This window comes from Schistocerca gregaria, chromosome 5, assembly GCF_023897955.1.
Source record: "Schistocerca gregaria isolate iqSchGreg1 chromosome 5, iqSchGreg1.2, whole genome shotgun sequence".
NCBI lineage: Eukaryota > Metazoa > Arthropoda > Insecta > Orthoptera > Acrididae > Schistocerca > Schistocerca gregaria.
The window spans coordinates 40,372,803-40,394,425 of record NC_064924.1 but is presented as its reverse complement, the minus strand read 5'-3'; the positions used below and the strand labels follow the sequence as shown (position 1 = coordinate 40,394,425).

The 21,623-nt window shown below is 41.9% G+C and overlaps 1 protein-coding gene across 1 annotated transcript in view; it reads left to right on the top strand.

The window, feature by feature from the left end:
- The window catches only part of LOC126272338 (venom dipeptidyl peptidase 4-like), a 281,131-nt gene that overhangs the window by 139,754 nt on the left and 119,754 nt on the right, over nucleotides 1–21,623 (top strand). The window contains exon 8 of the mRNA XM_049975126.1: nucleotides 15,698–15,861. Within this exon, the coding sequence (XP_049831083.1) occupies nucleotides 15,698–15,861 (164 nt within the window). The remainder of the gene's footprint in view (nucleotides 1–15,697; nucleotides 15,862–21,623) is intronic.

Here is a 21,623-nt window from a genome sequence, read left to right as displayed (position 1 = left end):
AGACAGTGACAACGGGATGTACTGTAAATCAATGGGAGAAAAAGAAGGGAATGGGGGAGAGAATCATATAGACAGTTGCAGTGAGAAGGCGATGCTGACAAGTGTAAAGCTTCACAACAAAGAGGGACTGGACAAAAGGGTTATGGTGTTCCGTATCACAAGAGTGCGAATATGTTCGCATACCACAATTTTTGGTGGGGGAGGCGGAATCAGAATAGATGCAGGTGGTTCCCCACTTCTCGGGCAGTCTTATAAAGAGGAATACATCGCCGTTTTTGTGCTCAGGCGCGAGCAATTTTTCCGCTTATCGCTTAATACGTGTTACGTGATAAACAGCTGCACAAAGCTTAGTAAATGCTGGACTGCTGCTTCATGGTGCAATACTTTGTTCCTTGTAGCGTACACTGGCAATATTAGAAATTAGAAATAAGTAAAATTTTCAGTTGAGCTAAATTCGCTAAAGTGAAACAACTGCATGTTGGGTATGATATTAATGAAGACGACGTTCGTTTTTCAAGCGAAAATTCCCCCTAGTCACAGGATTTTATATGCACCACCTGTACTGGCATAGCACTTGGAATGCTCGAAATTCGCTGTACATAAGTAACATTTGCCGAGATGGCGACTTACCAGGCATTTCCTTACTAGTATCACGGTCATATCAGTACTTTCAGTGTGTATAGCGCCAGCAGTTTAAGTTTCTATTAGAAGATAAGCTTCCATTTCCCTATCAGGGGAATGGAAGGGAGGAGAGTGGCCTCTAGCCATAGATGACTGCCTCGAAGTGGTAGCACATTCGAAAAACAGAAAATACGATGTACCGATTTATATAGAGTTAGCCCACTCCAGTCCGGTGGTATGTACTTTGTCCAGTTCCTAACGCTCTTTTTGAAACACGAGTCTGATATCCCACAGAGATTTTTGGGCCAAGTATGGCAAGGATATCTGAGAAAGAAAAAAAAGACAACGTGTACACACAGAATACATAATCACAAAGCCTAGTTCTGTTAGAGGATATTACTGTTGGAGTGGAGCCCGACATATGAAAATAGGTGTGTGGAGGGATTAGAGTGTATGCCTAACGCAAGGATGTAGCTCTATAGGGAACATAAACTGCTATGTTCGTAACAGAGTTAGTCGTGCTATGAAATACGTGAGAGGGCGTAACGACCTCGGCCAAAGAAAAAGTGTGAATCTACCGTGAAATTGTCGCTCTGAAGGATATCAGAGCCTCAAAGTGTAATGTTGCCTCATTCCTAGGAGATCATCAATTTTATACTGATTGCTGAATAAAGGCCTCCTCCAACGTTTTACATGCGTTACAGAAAGCCGTATTTCAGACGTATGGTCATTTGCCAAAACATGTTCGATTCGACGTCCACTACCTTGCTGTGACATCAGTATAATTTTTTATTCTGTGCTCTCTGTACGTAGTGATTCATCAGATTCACTTTGACTCGGCAGATCGTTTGTTACTCAAGAAAAATGAATACTTATTCTTGAATATAAGATTCATAATATCCATCATAAGGGGAGGAGGTTAGTAGCAATTGTGAAGATAATTGTTATCGTAAGTTAGCACAAATATACAAATGTAAGGAATGTTATCCACATGTACGCGATTCGGGAGTCAATCTCTCTTCAACCCTTCATATACTTCCACTAAAAACACGATATTCGGACATAATCATTGTCTTTCTATACAAGTGGCAAAGCCTGAGTCTCTGTTTTGCTTTTTCACTCTACCTCCGTTCGCCAAAGTGCTCTTAGCTCTTCCTTTTCTATAGTGGTAACACTGATTGCGTTTGCTGAATATTACACCATTCCGGACACCACCTTCTTTTGTAAACAAGTAGACGGCTCCAAGTGACCGCACTGAGCCGTAGCAGATGTCACAGAGGACATGAAGATAAAACAGTGCAAACAGTAATTTATGCAAACTGCGCACATACCGTCTGGTTATAATTAAACTGCAACTGCTCGCTGTAGTCATCGTATGCCAGCGAAAATTAGTAGATAAGCGTTAATGCGGGATTTACGCTGGGAAACAAATTAGCTCCAATCATGGCCTCCTGGTGCAAATCTGGCGGCGTACACTGTTAATGATAAGACAACCACGCTGTCATTTGACAATCCATAAAGTGTGCAAACAGTATGGCAATCGAGGAGAGAGACCGAGCGCTATCAATGAATCTGTTTTGCGAGAATGGCAGCAATTACTGTGCTGCTCAGCGGGTATCGCAGGCTGAAAGATTTTAAGGGAGGTTCGATGTCATTAAACAGTTATAAAAATTATGATGAAGATGATGATGATGATGATGATGATGATGATGAAATTCGTAAACCCAGGTGAGCTTGATGTGGCACCTGGAAAAGAAAGTGTCCTATCCCAGCGGAAGTTAGCAACCAGGTTTCTGTTGCTGTAACTAACGACATAGCATGTGCCCCGGGCACAATTTTGCAGCCTATTTTACGCTGATACCCGTACAAGATACACAGGGCGTAGCAGCTGAAATGTCATGACCCGCAGCAACGTTCTGAATCTACTCTTCGGCTCCTGGCATTGATCGAAGTTGATGACATGTGGATGTGAAATATCATATGCAGTTACGAGGCACGTTTTACCCCACATGGTGCCGTGAATACACAGAACTCTGAATTTGGGGTGTTGTTAATCCGCGTGTGCACTAAAAGCAATTGAACTCGTAAGTGTCTGTGTGGCATGGATTCATAAGCACCCTTATTCTCGGGCTGTTCTTCTTCGATGAGGACACACCCAGAGTGCCTGTCATGTCACTTGTACCATGACGTCTGCACGTTCTCGTGACCTCTTTGTGCAGCATGTGATTCCTGCTTTGGGAGAGCACAACTGTGTGAAAACTATTGTTTTCATGCAAGGTGGAACAACACCTCTTGTCTCTCGCCCAGAGAAAGATCTACTTAATGGAACCTTCGATGAGAGTATTATCTCGTATTATCTCCAGAGGTTTTCCAGATGAATGGCCTGCGAGGTCACTTGATCTGTATCCCTGCGACTTTTAGCTCTGATGCTATCTAAAAGAGCGCGTTTACCGGGTATCGTTCGGTCTACTCTTGACCTAAAGGTAAGCATACAGGGAGATGCTGGACAGATTCCACTGGAACTGCTCCGAGCAGCTGTTGATCAGGTCGTTTTTCGCATGCAGCATCTCGTCGACGTCTCCGGTGCGAGTACTGAACGAACAGAGTGTGCCGCAGTTAATTAACGAATAATATCAGAACTATGCCTTTCTCTCTTCTCTAACCTTTCCTGCCCACCACGTTCGTATTCCGTTACACATAGAAATGTTTCTATATGTCCTTCTTACATTACAACACCAGGTTATCCATACGAGCCATTTGGTATATAGTAATATTGCTAATTTCAAAAATGTTGCCTGAACCTCTTAATGGCGTCATTACCGTTCTACCGTTCGTACAATATACACTTCATCAAATATATCTCAGTGATTTGATATTTCCAGTTATTAAAGTAGATAAAGCTTCCTTCCCCTTTTTTTGCTATGTGCACCACCACCACTAACTACTACTCAGTGCCTTTCCGCGGGCGGCCTGTCCAATGTGAAGACGTCTGTACGCTCTTTACACCTTGTCGAATATTTCTGTCTGTCCGTCCTCCGTACCTCGCATACACTTCTTAAATATGGGGATAATTCAGAGGCTTCCTTTACCAGGATACAGGTTGGCTGGCAGCTTCTCCAGGAGCTATTTGCGATGTGGGGGAGTAGCCATGTATGTGAAAAACGGCATCCCATTTGAGTCAATTGATGTTCCAAAGTACTGCACTGAAAAGGTGTTTGAATGTTGTGCAGGTGTGGTTAAATTTAATTGAGCTAAACTTCTAACTATTGTTATTTATAGATGCCCAGACTCTGATTACACAACATTTTTGCTAAAGCTAGAGGAGGTTCTTGGTTCACTTTATAGGAAATACAAAAAGTTAGTTATATGTGGTGACTTCAATATTAATTCTATAAGTGATTGTGCAAGGAAGAGGATGCTGGTAGATCTCTTTAATTCATATAATCTTATGCAAACCGTATTCTTTCCAACGAGAGTGCAAGGGAACAGTAGAACAACCTTAGACAACATTTTTGTTCATTCCTTATTACTAGAAAGGCATTCTGTTAGCAAAAAGGTGAATGGCCTTTCAGATCATGATTCACAAATTTTAACTCTAAAAGGTTTTTGTGCTGCAACACGTGTTAAATATACTCATCAGCTGTTTAGGAAAGCTGATCCGGTTGCTGTAGAGACCTTTGTAAACCTTATCAAGTAACAAGAGTGGCAAGATGTTTATAGCGCTGATACAGTAGACGATAAATATAATGCTTTTATCAAGACTTTTCTTGTGCTCTTTGAAAGTTGCTTTCCGTTATAACGTTCAAAACAGGGTACTAGCACAAACAGGCAGCCTGTGTGGCTGACTAGAGGGATAAGAATATCTTGTAGAACAAAGTGGCAATTATATCAAAATTTTATAAATAGTCAGAATGTAAATGCAGCATCCCATTACAAATAGTATCCTAAGGTGCTTAAAACTGTTATTAGGAAGGCAAAATGTATGTGGTATGCCAATAGAATAGCTAAGTCTCAAGATAAAATTAAAACCATATGATCAGTCGTGAAGGAAGTGGCTGGTCTGCAGAGACAGGTCGAGGATATAGAATCAGTGCGTAGTGGGAATGTCCGTCTTACTGATAAGTCGCATATATGTACAGTATTTAATAATCACTTTCTGAATATAGCAGGTGAACTAAATGGAAACCTGGTCCCAACAGGGAATCATATAGCGCTCTTAGAAAAAAGTGTTCCGAGACTGTTACCTTAAATGCTCCTCCATGATACTGACAAGAGGGAGATTGAGTTAATAATTGAATCACTAAAGACCAAGAACTCTCATAGATATGACGGGGTATCTAGCAGAATACTGAAGTATTGTTCTATGTATGTTACCCCAATATTTAGCCATATCTGTAACTTTTCCTTTAGGAGTGGTCAGTTTCCTGACCATTAAAGTACTCGGTAGGGAAGCCACTTTATAAAAAGGGAGACAGGGATAATATTGACAATTACAGACCTATTTCTATGCCATCGGTGTTTGCTAAAGTTATCGAGAAGGTTGTATATACTAGGTTACTGGAGCACTTAAATTCACATAATTTGCTGTCAAATGTTCAGTTTGGTTTTAGAAATGGTTTAACAACTGAAAATGCTATATTCTCTTTTCTCTGTGAGGTTTTGGACGGATTAAATAAAAGGTTGCGAACGCTAGGTGTTTTCATTGATTTAATGAAGGCTTTTGACTGTGTTGACCACAAAATATTACTGCAGAAGTTGGACCATTATGGAGTAAGGGGAGTAGCTTACAATTGGTTCGCCTCTTACTTTAAGAACAGAAAGCAGAAGGTAATTCTCCGCAATATTGAGAGTGGTAGTGATGTTCTGTCCCAATGAGGCACTGTTAAGTGGGGCGTTCCCCAAGGGTCAGTGCTGGGGCCACTGCTGTTTCTTATTTATATAAATGATATGCCTTCTAGTATTACAGGTGATTCAAAAATATTTCTGTTTGCTGATGACACCAGTTTTTGTAGTGAAGGATCTTGTGTGTAATATTGAAACAGTATCAAATAATGTAGTTCATGAAATAAGTTCATGGCTTGTGGAAAATAATTTGATGCTAAATCACAGTAAGACTCAGTTTTTACAGTTTCTAACTCACAAGTCAACAAGAACCGATATTTTGATCGGACAGAATGGGCATATTATAAGCGAGACGGAACAGTTCAAGTTCCTAGGCGTTCGGATAGATAATAAGCAGTTGTGGAAAGTCGATGTCCAGGATCTTGTTCAGAAACTAAATGCTGCTTATTTACAATTAGAACAGTATCTGAAATAAGTGACACTTGAACACGAAAAGTAGTCTACTTCGCATATTTTCATACGCTTTTGTCGTATGGTATTATTTTTTGGGGTAATTCTTCTGATTCAAAAAGGGTATTTTTGGCTCAAAAACGGGCTGTTCGAGCTATATGTGGTGTAAGTTCCAGAACCTCTTGTCGACCCAAATTCAATAGTCTGGAAATTCTGACATTGCCCTCACAGTATATATTTTCTTTAATGTCTTTTGTTGTTAGCAATATTAGCCTATTCCCAAGAGTTAGCAGCTTTCACTCAGTTAATACTAGGCAGAAATCCAATCTGCATGTGGAATGCACTTCCTTGACTCTTGTGCAGAAAGGAGTGCAGTATTCTGCTGCATCCACTTTCAATAAGTTACCACAAGAAGTGAAAAATCTTAGCAGTATCCCAAACTCTTTCAAGTCCAAACTGAAGAGTTTCCTCATTGCTCACTCCTTCTATTCTGTCGAGGAGCTCCTGGAAGAGCTAAAAAATTAAGCAAATTCCAGTGTTACATTGTTGATTTTCTTTATTTAAACTTACGACTTGTCACCTGAATATGTTTTTTTTATATTTCATTTTATCTGTTTCTAATATCGTGTTATAATTTCATGTATTGACTCGTTCCATGACCATGGAGACTTCTCCTTAATTTGGTCCCACGAAACAATAAATAAACATGATGCATATTTTACGAGTGTACGTTCACGCCCCCCCCCCCCCCCCCCCCCCCCCCGCATGAACCATGGACCTTGCCGTTGGTGGGGACGCTTGCGTGCCTCAACGATACCGATAGCCGTACCGTAGGTGCAACCACGACGGAGGGGTATCTGCTGAGAGGCCAGACAAATGTGTGTTTCCTGAAGAGGGGCAGCAACCTTAACAGTAGTTGCAGGGGCAACAGTCTGGATGTTTGACTAATCTGGCCATGTAACAATAACCAAAACGGCCTTGCTGTGCTGGTACTGCGAACGGCTGAACGGAAGGTTTTTTTTTTTTTTTGTCATCAGTCTACTGGCTGGTTTGATGCGGCCCGCCACGAATTCCTTTCCTGTGCTAACCTCTTCATCTCAGAGTAGCACTTGCAACCTACGTCCTCTATTATTTGCTTGACGTATTCCAATCTCTGTTTTCCTCTACAGTTTTTGCCCTCTACAGTTCCCTCTAGTACCATGGAAGTCATTCCCTCATGTCTTAGCAGATGTCCTATCATCCTGTCCCTTCTCCTTATCAGTGTTTTCCACATATTCCTTTCCTCTCCGATTCTGCGTAGAACCTCCTCATTCCTTACCTTATCAGTCCTCCTAATTTTCAACATTCGTCTATAGTACCACATCTCAAACGCTTCGATTCTCTTCTGTTCCGGTTTTCCCACAGTCCGTGTTTCACTACCATACAATGCTGTACTCCAGACGTAAATCCTCAGAAATTTCTTCCTCAAATTAAGGCCGGTATTTGATATTAGTAGACTTCTCTTGGCCAGAAATGACTTTTTTGCCGTAGCGAGTCTGCTTTTGATGTCTTCCTTGCTCCGTTCGTCATTGGTTATTTTACTGCCTAGGTAGCAGAATTCCTTAACTTCATTGACTTCGTGACCATCAATCCTGATGTTAAGTTTCTCGCTGTTCTCATTTCTACTACTTCTCATTACCTTCGTCTTTCTTCGATTTACTCTCAAACCATACTGTGTACTCATTAGGCTGTTCATTCCGTTCAGCAGATCATTTAAATCTTCTTCACTTTCACTCAGGATAGCAATGTCATCAGCGAATCGTATCATTGATATCCTTTCACCTTGTATTTTAATTCCACTCCGGAACCTTTCTTTTATTTCCATCATTGCTTCCTCGATGTACAGATTGAAGAGTAGGGGCGAAAGGCTACAGCCTTGTCTTACACCCTTCTTAATACGAGCACTTCGTTCTTGATCGTCCACTCTTATTATTCCCTCTTGGTTTTTGTACATCTTGTATATGACCCGTCTCTCCCTATAGCTTACCCCTACTTTTTTCAGAATCTCGAACAGCTTGCACTATTTTATATTGTCGAACGCTTTTTCCAGGCCTCAAATCCTATGAACGTGTCTTGATTTTTCTTTAGCCTTGCTTCCATTATTAGCCGTAACGTCAGAATTGCCTCTCTCGTGCCTTTACTTTTCCTAAAGCCAAACTGATCGTCACCTAGCGCATTCTCAATTTTCTTTTCCATTGTTCTGTATATTACTTTTCTAAGCAGCTTCGATGCACGAGCTGTTAAGCAGATTGTGCGATAATTCTCGCACTTGTCAGCTCTTGCCGTCTTCGGAATTGTGTGGATGATGCTTTTCCGAAAGTCAGATGGTATGTCGCCAGCCTCATATATTCTACACACCAACGTGAATAGTCGCTTTGTTGCCACTTCCCCCCATGATTTTAGAAATTCTGATGGAATGTTATCTATCCCTTCTGCTCTATTTGACCGTAAGTCCTTCAAAACTCTTTTAAATTCCGATTCTAATACTGGATCCCTATCTCCTCTAAATCGACTCCTGTTTCTTCTTCTATCACATCAGACAAATCTTCACCCTCATAGAGGCTTTCAATGTTATGTTTCCACCTATCTGCTCTCTCCTCTGCATTTAACACTAGAATTCCCGTTGCACTCTTAATGTTACCACCATTGCTTTTAATGTCACCGAAGGTTGTTGTGACTTTCCTGTAGGCTGAGTCTGTCCTTCCGACAATCATATCTTTTTCGATGTCTTCACATTTTTCCTGCAGCCATTCCGTCTTAGCTTCCCTGCACTTCCTATTTATTTCATTCCTCAACGACTTGTATTTCTGTATTCCTGATTTTCCCGGAACATGTTTGTACTTCCTCCTTTCATCTATCAACTGAAGTATTTCTTCTGTTACCCATGGTTTCTTCGCAGCTACCTTCTTTGTACCTATGTTTTCCTTCCCAACTTCTGTGATGGCCCTTTTTAGAGATGTCCATTCCTCTTCAACTGTACTGCCTACTGCGCTATTCCTTATTGCTGTATCTATAGCGTTAGAGAACTTCAAACGTATCTCGTCATTCCTTAGAATTTCCGTATCCCACTTCTTAGCGTATTGATTCTTCCTGACTAATGTCTTGAACTTCAGCCTACTCTTCATCACTACTATATTGTGATCTGAGTCTATATCTGCTCCCGGGTACGCCTTACAATCCAGTATCTGATTTCGGAATCTCTGTCTCACCATGATGTAATCTAATTGAGATCTTCCCGTATCTCCTGGCCTTTTCCAAGTATACCTCCTCCTCTTGTGATTCTTGTACAGGGTATTAGCTATTACTAGCTGAAACTTGTTACAGAACTCAGTTAGTCTTTCTCCTCTTTCATTCCTTGTCCCAAGCCCATATTCTCCTGTATCGTTTTCTTCTACTCCTTCCCCTACAGCTGCATTCCAGTCGCCCTTGACTATTAGATTTTCGTCCCCCTTTACATACTGCATTATCCTTTCAATATCCTCATAGACTTTTTCTATCTTTTCATCTTCAGCTTGCGACGTCAGCATGTATACCTGAACTATCGTTGTCGGTGTTGGTCTACTGTCGATTCTGATTAGAACAACCCGGTCACTGAATTGTTCACAGTAACACACCCTCTGCCCTACCTTCCTATTCATAACGAATCCTATACCGGTTATACCATTTTCTGCTGCTGTTGATATTACCCGATACTCATCTGACCAGAAATCCTTGTCTTCCTTCCACTTCACTTCACTGACCCCTACTATATCTAGATTGAGCCTTTGCATTTCCCTCTTCAGATTTTCTAGGCTTCCCTACAACGTTGGCAGAATGAGGCTGACTTCTTATGCCGGAAGGGGAAACTACTGCCGTAATTTTTCCCGAGGGCATGCAGCTTTATTGAATGGTGAAATGATGATGGCGTCATCTTGGGTAAAATATTCCGGAGGTAAAATAGTCCCCCATTCGGATCTCCGGGCGGGGACTCCTCAGGAGGACGTCGTTACCAGAAGAAAGAAAACTGGCTTTCTACGGATCGGAGCGTGGAATGTCAGATCCATTAATCGGGAAGGTAGGTTAGAAAATTTAAAAAGGGAAATGGATAGATTAAAGTTTGATATAGTGGGAATTAGTGAAGTTCGGTGGCAGGAGTAACAATACTTTTGGTCAGGTGAATACAGGGTTATAAATACAAAATCAAATAGGGGTAATGCAGGAGTAGGTTTAATAACGAAAAAAAAAAATAGGAGTGCTGGTAAGCTACGACAAACAGCATAGTGAACGCATTATTGTGGCCAAGATAGATACGAAGCCTAAGCCTACTACAGTAGCACAAGTTTATATGCCAACTGGCTCTGCAGATGATGAAGAAATTGATGAAATGTATGATGAGATAAAAGAAATTATTCAGGTAGTGAAGGGAGAAGAAAATTTAACAGTCATGGGTGACTGTAATTCCACAGTAGGAAAAGGGAGAGAAGGAAACATAGTAGGTGAATATGGATTTGGGCTAAGAAATGAAAGAGGAAGCCGTCTGGTAGAATTTTGCACAGAGCATACTTTAATAATAGCTAACACTTGTTTCAAGAATCATAAAACAAGATTGTATGCATGTAAGAATCCTGGAGATACTAAAAGGTATGAGACCGCAATCTATTGGTTATGAACTGTGGATTAAAACTGAAGAAACTGCAAAAAGGTGGGAATTTAAGGAGATGGGACCTGGATAAACTGAAAGAACCAGAGGTTGTACAGAGTTTCAGGGAGAGCATAAGGGAACAATTGCAGGAATGGGGAAAAGAAATAGAGTAGAAAAATAAAGGGTAGCTCTGAGGGATGAAGTAATGAAGGCAGCAGAGGATCAAGTAGGTAAAAAGACGAGGGCTAATATAAATCTTTGGATAACAGAAGAAATATTGAACTTAATTGATAAATGGAGAAAATATAAAAACGCAGTAAAATGGAGCAGGCAAAAAGGAACAGAAACGTCTCAACGTCTCAAAAATGAGATCGACAGGAAGTGCAAAATGGGTAAGCAGAGATGGCTAGAGGACAAATGTAAGGATGTAGAGGCTTATCTCACTACGGGTAAGATAGATACTGCCAGCACGAAAATTAAGGAGACCTTTGGAGAAAAGAGAACCACTTGTATGAATATCAAAAGCTCAGATGCAAAACCAGTTCTAAGCAAAGAAGGGAAAGCAGAAAGGTGGAAGGAGTATATAGAAGGTCTATACAAGGGCGATGTACTTGAGGACAATATTATGGAAATGGAAGAGGATGTAGATGAAGATGAAATGGGAGATACAATACTACGTGGAGAGTTTGACAGATCACTGAAAGACCTGAGTCAAAACAAGGCCCCGGGAGCAGACAACATTCTATTAGAATTACTGACATTCTTGGGAGAGCCAGTCCTGATAAAACTAGCATCCTGTGAGCAAGATGTATGAGACAGGCGAAATACCCTCAGACTTCAAGAAGAATAAAATAATTCCAATCCCACAGAAAGCAGGTGTTGACAGATGTGAAAATTACCGAACAATCAGCTTAATAAGCCACTGCTGCAAAATATTAACGCGAATTCGTTACAGACGAAAGGAAAAACTCGTAGAAGCTGACCTCGGGGAAGATCAGTTTAGATTCCGCAGAAATGTTGGAACACTTGAGGCAATACTGACCCTATGACTTATCTTAGAAGTAGATTAAGGAAAGGCAAATCTACGTTTCTAGCATTTGTTGACATAGAGAAAACTTTTGATTGAATACTCTCTTTCAACTTCTGAAGGTGGCAGGTGCAAAATACAGGGAGCAGTAGACTATTTACAATTTGTACAGAAACCAGATATCAGTTACCGGAGTCGAGGGGCATGAAAGGGAAGCAGTGGTTGGAAATGGAGCGAGACAAGATTGTAGCCTATCCCTGATGTTATTCAATCTCTAAACTGAGCAAGAACTAATGGAAACAATTGATAATATTCTACTCGGGTGTGCAGCCAGATCATAACGTCTTCTTGACACAATATTTCCATGGTCCAACTGGGTGCCATCATCAGGTGAGAGTGCTGGTACACGATCTCGCCAGAACTGACTTCTCAGTGCAAGCGGCGTCCCCTATATAGGCCGCAGAAGGCCCACAATGCGTGCGTGAGAAGGTGCCATAACTGCCCTCTAGCACAAGTAAACATACCGCGCTGCCAGTGGTGGAAACAGGTGAACATTTACATGCTTTTGAGTGAGTTGTTACTTTTATCCTTTGATTTAGCATCACGTCTGTAAAGTGTTGCCAGCAATCATAAAAGCTGTGGCCTTTGGCGCCTGCGTGGTAAGAGCATGTCAAAAAGTGATCCAAACATCACTTCCCTCCCAATAGCTGAGCAGTCCCCACCACTCTCACTGATTGGAAAGTAGGCTGTCTCACTAGCTCACTGCTCCCCATCACTCCCAGAGAACAGATTGCAAGGTAGCTCACTAGCTCAATGCTCCCCACCATTCTTAAGGATCAAATTAAAAACTGGTTCACTGCTCCCCGCCAAGGCAACTAGCTCTCGCAGATGAAATTGTATGGAGCAGACCACACAGCGACTTGAGGCGTCACTCTGTTCTCTGCGCTCTTGACACAGTGAAACAGCTTAAAACTCACTTTCATGACTGAGCATGTCTCCATCCGAGTTCAGCTCTTAATTCTTTGTATCCTTAGTTTATCTGTTCTAATCATCATCTTCTTGTGTTGTTGCTCTTCTGTTTTCTTCTTCTGTGAGAGGCAATACTGACCTTACGTCTTATCTCTGAAGAAAAACAATGTTGACTGGAATATTCTCTTTCAAATTCTGAAGGCGTCAGGGGTAAAATACAAGGAGCCTAAGGCTATTTACAATTTGTACAGAAACCAGATGGCAGTTATTAGAGTCGAGGGACATTAAAAGGAAGCAGTGGTTGGGAAGGGCGTAAGACCGGGTTGTAGCCTCTCCCCCATGTTATTCAATCTGTATATTGAGCAAGCAGTAAAGGAAACAAATGAAAAATTTGGAGTAGGTATAAAAATCCATGGAGAAGAAATAAAAACTTTGAGGTTTGCCGATGAAATTGTAATTCTGTCATAGACAGCAAAGACTTTGACAAGAAGTTGAACGGAATGGACAGTGTCTTGAAAGGAGATTATAAGATGAACATCAACAAATGCAAAACGAGGATAGTGGAATGTAGTCGAATTAAGTCGGGTGATGCTGAGGGAATTAGATTAGGAAATGAGACGCTTAAAGTAGTAAAGGAGTTTTTCTATTTAGGGAGCAAAATAACTGCTGATGGTCGAAGTAGAGAGGATATAAAATGCAGTCTGGCAATGGAAAGGAAAGCGTTTCTGAAGACGAGAAATTTGTTAACATCTAGTGTCAGAAAGTCGTTTCTGAAAGTATTTGTATGGAGTGTAGCCATGTATGGAAGTGAAACATGGACGATAAATAGTTTGGACTAGAAGAGAATAGAAGCTTTCGAAATGTGGTGCTACAGTAGAATGCTGAAGATTAGATGGTTAGATCACACAACTAATGGGGAGGTATTGAATAGAATTGGGGAGAAGAGGTGTTTGTGGCACAAATTGACAAGAAGAAGGTACCGGTTGGTAGGACATGTTCTAAGGCATCAAGGGATCACAAATTTAGCATTGGAGGGCAGCGGGGAGGGTAAAAATTGTAGAGGGAGACCAAGAGATGAATACACTAAGCAGATTCAGAAGGATGTAGGTTGCAGTAGGTACTGGGAGATGAAGAAGCTTGCACAGGATAGAGTAGCAGGGAGAGCTGCATCAAACCAGTCTCAGGACTGAAGACCGCAACAACAACAAGTTCACGCATGCTCTAGTTTACTATCCCTATTCCTGACTTACATCTTTAAGTATATCTTATTAGATATGATGAAATTAAATAGGAAGTCTGAAGCTGTCGACAATCTATCATTGAAATGAATTCAGTGCAAGTTTGTGCCGGACCATGAGTCAGCGCTCTTCCCTCCAACCCGAATTCTCATTTGTCGCACACTGCTTATGTAGTGCCGCCTGTACATATTCAATGCGCGCAGCGTCACACTGATAACCGCTAGAGTTCGGAACAGAGAATGCGACTGCAAGGAAACGATCTCAATGGCCATAAATGAGTATTTACACTGAAACGCCAAGAACCTGGTATAGGCATGCCTATCCAAATACAGAGATACTTAAACAGGCAGAAGACGGCGTTGGGTTCGGCATATAAGACAAAAAGTGTTTGGCGCAGTTAATACATCGGTTACTGCTGCTACAACGGCATATTATCAAAATTTGAGTGAGTTTAAACGTTGTGTTACAGTCGGTGCAGGAGCGATGGGGCATAGAACATCCGAGGTAGCGATGAAGTTGGGACTTTTCTGTACGACCATTTCACGAGTGTACCGTGAATATCAGGAATACGGTGAAACATCAAATCTCCGACATCACTGCGGCATAAAAATATTCTGCGAGAACGGGACCAACGACGACTGAACAGAATCGTTGAAGATAGAAGTCCGACGACCCTTGCACAAATTGATGCAGATTTCAATGCTGGGCCATCAACAAATGTCAGCGTGCAAATCATTCAACGAAACATCATCGATATGAGCTTTCTGAGTCGGAGGCCTACCCATGTACGCTCGATGACTGCACGAAACGAAGCTTCACGCTTCGCCTAGGCCCGTCAACACTGACCGACATTGGACTGTTGATGACTGGAAACATATAGACTGGTGGGACGAGTCTCGTTTCAAATTGTATGGACTGGATGGACGTGTACGGGTGTGAAGACAACCTCGTGAATGCATGGACTCTGCATGTCAGCAGATGACTGTTCAAGCTGGTGTGAGGCGTGTGCAGTTGTAGTGATATGGGATCCTGATACGTCTAGACACGTCTCTGACAGGTGACACGTACGTATCCATCCTGCGTGATCACCTAAATCCATTCATGTTTGCTGTGCATTGCGACGGACTGCAATTTCAGCAGGACAATGCGACACCCCAGACGTCCAGAAGTGGCTCCAGGAACAGTCTTCTGAGTTTAAACATTTCCTCTGGCCACCAAACTCCCCAGACATGAACATTATTGAGCATATCCGGGATGCCTTGCAACGTGCTCTTCAGAAGAGATCTCCAACCCCTCGTACTGTTATGGATTTATGGACAGCCCTACAGGATTCATGGTATCACTTCCTTTCGGCAATACTTCAGGCATCAGTCAAGTCCATACCATGTCGTGCTGCGGCACTTCTGCTTGCTCACGTGGCCCTACACGATATGAAGCAGGTGTACCAGTTTCGTTGGCTCTTCAGAGTGTTTACCTGTTCTTTTGGACGTGTCTGAAACAATCAGATATATTTATAAATGTGTAGTGTGTGTTTAGTTTTTCTACTGGAATGCCAACTGCTGGTTGTATGATTTAAATATATTTTCCAATTTCGCTGAGATTTTCCAAAAATATAGCAAGGTAACGAATTTTTTATCCTTTGCTATATTTGTGTTTCCCAACTGTGGACAAGGAGATTCACCATACTTAAGTTACTTCCGCAGTGTAAGAACCAACTGCCAAACGATGGATGCTTGACTCTCTATACTCGTAGCTATGGATAACATCACTCACATTTGTGTGTTTTACGGCACCTTACAATAACGAGATAAGTTTCTAGTTGTGGCGAAACTGATAATTGTTGCTGTTGTGCTGTGATGTCTTCGCTGCAAGTTGGTACTGGTGTTACAGGCTGGCACGACAAACCCGACGGTCCAGCTGAAAGTGGCCGTGGTCGACGGTGGGGCGACCAGGGCAAGAGTGCGCAGTGGCAAAGGAAGCCGCACAAGTGCGCAAGCGCGGGTTCGGGCGGGCACCATCATGGTACTACCCGCCCCAACGGACGTCGTATCAGAGTGAGTCACGCTTCTTCCTAGCTATGATTCCTCTACCGTTTACAGGGTACCCAACAAAGCACTCGCTGATTTTTAAAATTAAATTAACAATACCGCAGCCCAGACAGTAATTGTATGAGAGGGCAGAGGGTCCGCCTCACGCAAATGCGATTTTCGGAACTCGACAATCGCTAGTTTTGTTTATTCAGAAATCTCTTCAGTTGGAAGTGTGCCCCATCTGTGAACCAGAGACAAACAAAACCGAATATTTCGTTACCAAGAATTGTGAGAATCTGGCTCACCAAGTCAGATATTAGGTGCGGTTCACACTAAGACGCGATTAGACACCTTGCAATAAGGGTCGCGCGATGCGACGCTCAGGCGACTCGCCGTACGACAAGCAACGAGAGAACACGAATCACGTCTCAGTTTTAGTCGCAATCATAATTGTTTAAACCCTAGAAACTGGAAACGAAGGGGAAGTAGGTGTACCTTTACGATGCTATAAATGACATAGTTCGGCTCTGATCTCTCGTTATCTCTCTGAGCAGTAACGCAGATTCCACGCATACAACAGGGTGAGTCTAGTTTCCACTTTTTCGATCAACTAGTGTCGGCTATGAAGAAGTCTTCTCGGGTTACCATCAGAGTTCAGGCATCGTTCTGCGGCAAAGTTTCGACAAGTTTCCTGTTGTGAATTTTAAAATTTCCCGGCGAATTGACTGTTTAATCAAATTTGTGGCTTGCAGCCGGTCGTCGTTCAATACTTCGCACGAGATTTCCACTGGGCACCTGCCAGTCATCTTCAGGTGAGTCGTCGCAGACTGGTGAAAATGTCATCCGTTCCGCAATATATAGTGTACTGTAACTATTCTGCGCATGCGTCGAAAACTTGATAGTTGAACCACACTGCCCGCCGGCAGCGCCCTCGCTGGTGGAATAGCGAAACTCAGTCGCCCTCTGCGTTGCTGTTTGCCTGTTCGTCATCTTCACCTGAAGACGAAGTGTAGGAAACTTGTCGAAACGTTGCCGCAGAACGACTCGGCTGACAAACCGATAGGGCTCCATTATCTAAATTCGCTGAGAAAGCCTGTATTCTCATTTAGTACCAGATACTCTTAAAAAGCAAGTCAGAAACTTTTAATTCTATACTTCTCCTGCTGATAAGCTTCTCGTTACAATAAGGTCATTTGGTGGAATTGTTTAAATGATGACAAAAAATCTGCCATGAAAAGTTTTTTATTTAGGCTATCTAGTATGGAGGTTTCGTCAGTGTAGTACATTTGCAGATTAAGAAGAAACCTAGGGCAGTATTTCTACAACTGTTAAATTTCGCAAATAGTATACGATTCAGCTTGAGCGATGTTCAGAAAAACGTTGCCGGATTTGAAGTGACATTAGTCACCATAAGTGGTATAACAGTGGGTATCAAGTCTGCGTAGGGCTACAAAATGAGTCAAAGATGATGATGATGATGAACGTCCCGGTGAGTGCTGCTCGGCTTCGTCCAGCTGGTCACTCCAGAGTAACAGGAATTACACTTTCAAATATCTTTTACGTCTGTTACAGTTTGCTGCAATCGGAGAGCAATAACAGCAGATAATATTTATAACTGATTACTAACTATACTTTCAAATATTAAAATTTATTCCCGAACTTAAACTTAGTTATAATAGGTTCCGATGAACAACCTATAGCGGCATTGAAAATTTGTGCCGGACTGCGACTCGAATCTAGACTTCCCGATTATCGCGAAACTCAAAACTGTGCCTTGCTGCCATAGTACGTTAGTCCAGAAACGCATGCTGTTCGATAACGTACATTATTTCAACTACTTACTTCAAAACGCTGACCTCCTATCACGTTTCGGTGGTTGAAGTGATCGTCCAGTTCTTCGGGGTACTATCGATTTACATTACGCTTTGCGATTACAGCGCCATCGGTTGGCAGCTTTTGTAACTATTACTTCCGAACTTTTGTATAAAATTCTTATAGCTTTGGCAATAAACGCACCATTCGTTACATTCTTCTGTCGATCTTTTGTTTCATATTATTTAATGTTAAAATTAGTAAGTGCTTTGTTGGCAACCCTACATAAGTGAAAACCTCACTCCTTGCGGGACAGGGGCCTCAAAGCCTTTCCAAGGTTTGCTGTACTAGTTTGAACTGTTGCGGCAGCACGTGACAAGACCTCGGTGTTCTGCTACTAACTCATTTCCCCTACGCATCTATCTACTGTTTCCGTACTGAGGAACACAGCGATAGCAACATATAGCACACTGTTGACACGAAACACCAGATAAAAATTTAGTCACTTACACGTGATATCACGCTATCACCTTTTAACACGGTCTATAACATTCATAATGGCCTCAATACATGTAGATGAGTTGCTTCCGCTAAAATCAGCTGACTCCTCTCACTGGTGATTAGATCAGATAGATGCATCAAATAGGGTATGTTGATTCCCCCCTTTCACTCAGCCTTTCAGATGGACATATCCGTTTCCTATGGGAGTAAGTTCATGTGACTTAGCGGTCCGGTGGAGGTGCGATTGGATGACAGTGTTCATCAAACCAGAAACGTAGGTGGGCTGCCCGGATGTTGACATCTTGGAAAAGGGCGATGTCTACAGCAGACTCCTCTCACAGCTGTTGATTAAAGATAAACATTTGGCCACCGAGAAGGTTGAAATACTGGTTGATGTTCACGATAACCTGAAAGCGTGGGCCTAAATCATGGTACGAGAACCACCTCTAATACATCAGAGGAACTTATCTGGTCTAAACCACACCCTCCATACACTAAGAGTCAACCACTTCATTGGGACGTTTGTATGCTCCACGCCCTTCATTATTTGAAAACACAAAATCATGTCGCGTTAGGTCAGACTACTCACCTCCAGTCGGCTTCTTTGCAGTTTCACTGATGATTGTCCTACTCAAGACGTGCAATAGCGTGCCGCTCTGAGCAATGGCCTATTACAACCTTGCAATGTTCATTGCAAGTAGTTTGCACTGCGTCACTTTGATGAGCAAGTACGATTTACAACACTGAATAATTAAGTACCCGAGCGGTTCTAGGCGCTTCAGTCTGGAACCGCGCGACCGCTACGGCGGCAGGTTCGAACCCTGCCTCGGGCATGGATGTGTGTAGTAAGGTTTAATTGCTTTTAAGTTCTAGGGGACTGATGACCTCAGATGTTAAGTCCCATAGTGCTCAGAGCCATTTGAACCATTTTAATTAAGTACGATTAATTGGAGCGTCATTGTTTGGTACACGTTTGATGTTACCCTACAGTTTTCTAGTCCCCGTTCACTATCGTACCTGATTATATGTTCTAAAGTTCCAGAGAGATACTGTACATATAGTTTTACCGCAGCTAACTTAATATTTTATCGCATAGATTACTTAGTTCTTAATGGAATGCTCATACGTACACGTGATTTTCAAGTAATAGTACTCGGAAGTAATTACTATTAAGTATTTGGTTACGCAAAGCTAAACATCTTTTAACTATATTGTTTCTAGCCTACTGGAGTTTATTTCACAGTGTGCTTTTGAAGTTTATTGCACCGCGCGAATGATATTGTGCAGGCTTGTACCAATGTATTATAGAAAAATCAATTCACACTAATGCTATTCAAAATTAATATGGGAATTGGTGTTAAGAACAAAACCTTGCACTCACCGCCACGCGGTCTGAGGCGCTGCAGTCATGGACTGTGCGGCTGGTCCCGGCGGATGTTCGAGTCCTCCCTCGGGCGTGGGTGTGTGTGTTTGTCTTAGGATAATTTAGGTTAAGTTGTGTGTAGGCTTAAGGACTGACGACCTTAGCAGTTACGTCCCATAAGGTTTCACACACATTTGAACATTTTGTTAGTGGCCACCTCTCTTAGTAGACCCAATTCATGACAGGAAATACGCCCCCGAAACATCACAGACCCATCTCTGGTTTGAATCTGATCTTCCATACGTTCAGCAGGAAATGGTTCATTTGGCCTACGGTGCATTGTGATTTCATTTGAATACAGGCCCAAACGTGATTCGGTAAGCAACAGTACAATGGGCCAATCAGCTGCTGTCTATGTTCGATGATTGCTTCCACAGCGCCGTCCCGCAGCATTATGTGCCCGTGTGAAGAACGGCCTCTTGCGAGATAACTGACTCCAATAAAGTTAATTGCGTGCGATTTTCGCCACAATGTTCTCTCACTAACAGGTGGGGATGGACCTTCATTCATTCCTGCACTTATTTCTATTGGATTTGGATGCGATTTTGTTTCACAAGCCGTAAAACGCGCTTCCGGTAGCTCTGCCAGGATCTCTCTCCGACCTCAGTTCTGACGTAGAGTGGTCACGTGTGTTACGCCACTGCTTGGAGACACGTCGAATAGTCTTCCACAAAACGCCAAAAACTCCGTCAACTTCACACAGTGTATGTCCTCGGGCATGACCAAACACGATTGCCTCTTTCGCCACTCTGTCAAGTCCTTACATTTACCCATGTTCACGTACAATGTCAGCCTGAAGCATACTCGTAAATGTCTCACTGCTCGCTACTGCGTTTTCCTCACGTAGAACCAATTGACAGAGCGGCTGAGCACGTGACCCGATCGCTGCGCCATCTGCAAAGGCTTAACGATTCATCTGCGAGTGCGCACTGGAGTGACTAACTTTTTGTACGATGAGCTTCTTATGTAACGTACTTAAATAAACGTCTGATGACGAAACAGCTCGTACACGAAACCAGCAGAATCTCTTTACTAAACAAAAACGAGAAATTTTAAATATGGTTTTAAATCACTAAAGAAAATAAAGTGTAATAACTTGGAGACAAAAAGGAAGATGCAAATAATTGTTACTGAAGTGGCTACATGGTGAAATAGGTGAGATATCTACTACAGTCAAAATACGTTACTTCACACAAAGGAGGCACATTTTCCTCTGCAGGAGACGCGAATTGCTCAACTCATAAACTTCAAAAATAAAGATTATAGTATTTCACTGTTTAAAATAATTTTGAATTCTAAACCTAAAATTAAAATAATTTGCAACGCTGAAATAGGAACAGAAAATCATGAAAAAGTAGAGAAAATATAGTTTTAATTGGTCATTATTAGTGTGTTCAAATATTTTTCCTGTTGTTGTAATAACACTTTCATCCTAATCACATATGTTTTACATGCCCCTGATTGTTATATGAACAGATTTTACTGAGAGATTATTTTAATGCAGACACTTTTGCACGAAAAAGGAAACTGGCACAGTTTTGAAATACATTAGTTTTTGTTAACTGGCAGACTGCAAATTCATCAAGGGTACTCCGTTCCATTACAACAGAAGCGACGTCGCTCCTAGGCGAGATACGTTACTGAGGTTTATGACAATATCGAGGAGATAGGATTTAACATGAAGAGCGTTACTCTTCAATTTTCTCAGTGAAATTTACTGGATATGCATTACAAAAGTTCTAAGTTAACCTGATGTGGACAGTCTTACAGTCAGTCGATGCTGTTGCGACAAAGTTGTCGGCATCTGCGACAATGGTCCATTAGTTCAAGTCACTACAAAAACATCGTCGATACTTAACGAGTAGCACTGGTTAAAAACACTGCTGGATACTGTATTAATTGTAGAAAACATCCCTTTTGTTCTAATGCTATTCAGATACATCTATTATAATACTAAAATATTATGATTTATCATTTTGTCGGTGGAGTCCGGTTTCAGCTCTTACAGAATTGGGCTGTAATTGTCTTGCCTTTGCACTCGTATTTCGCC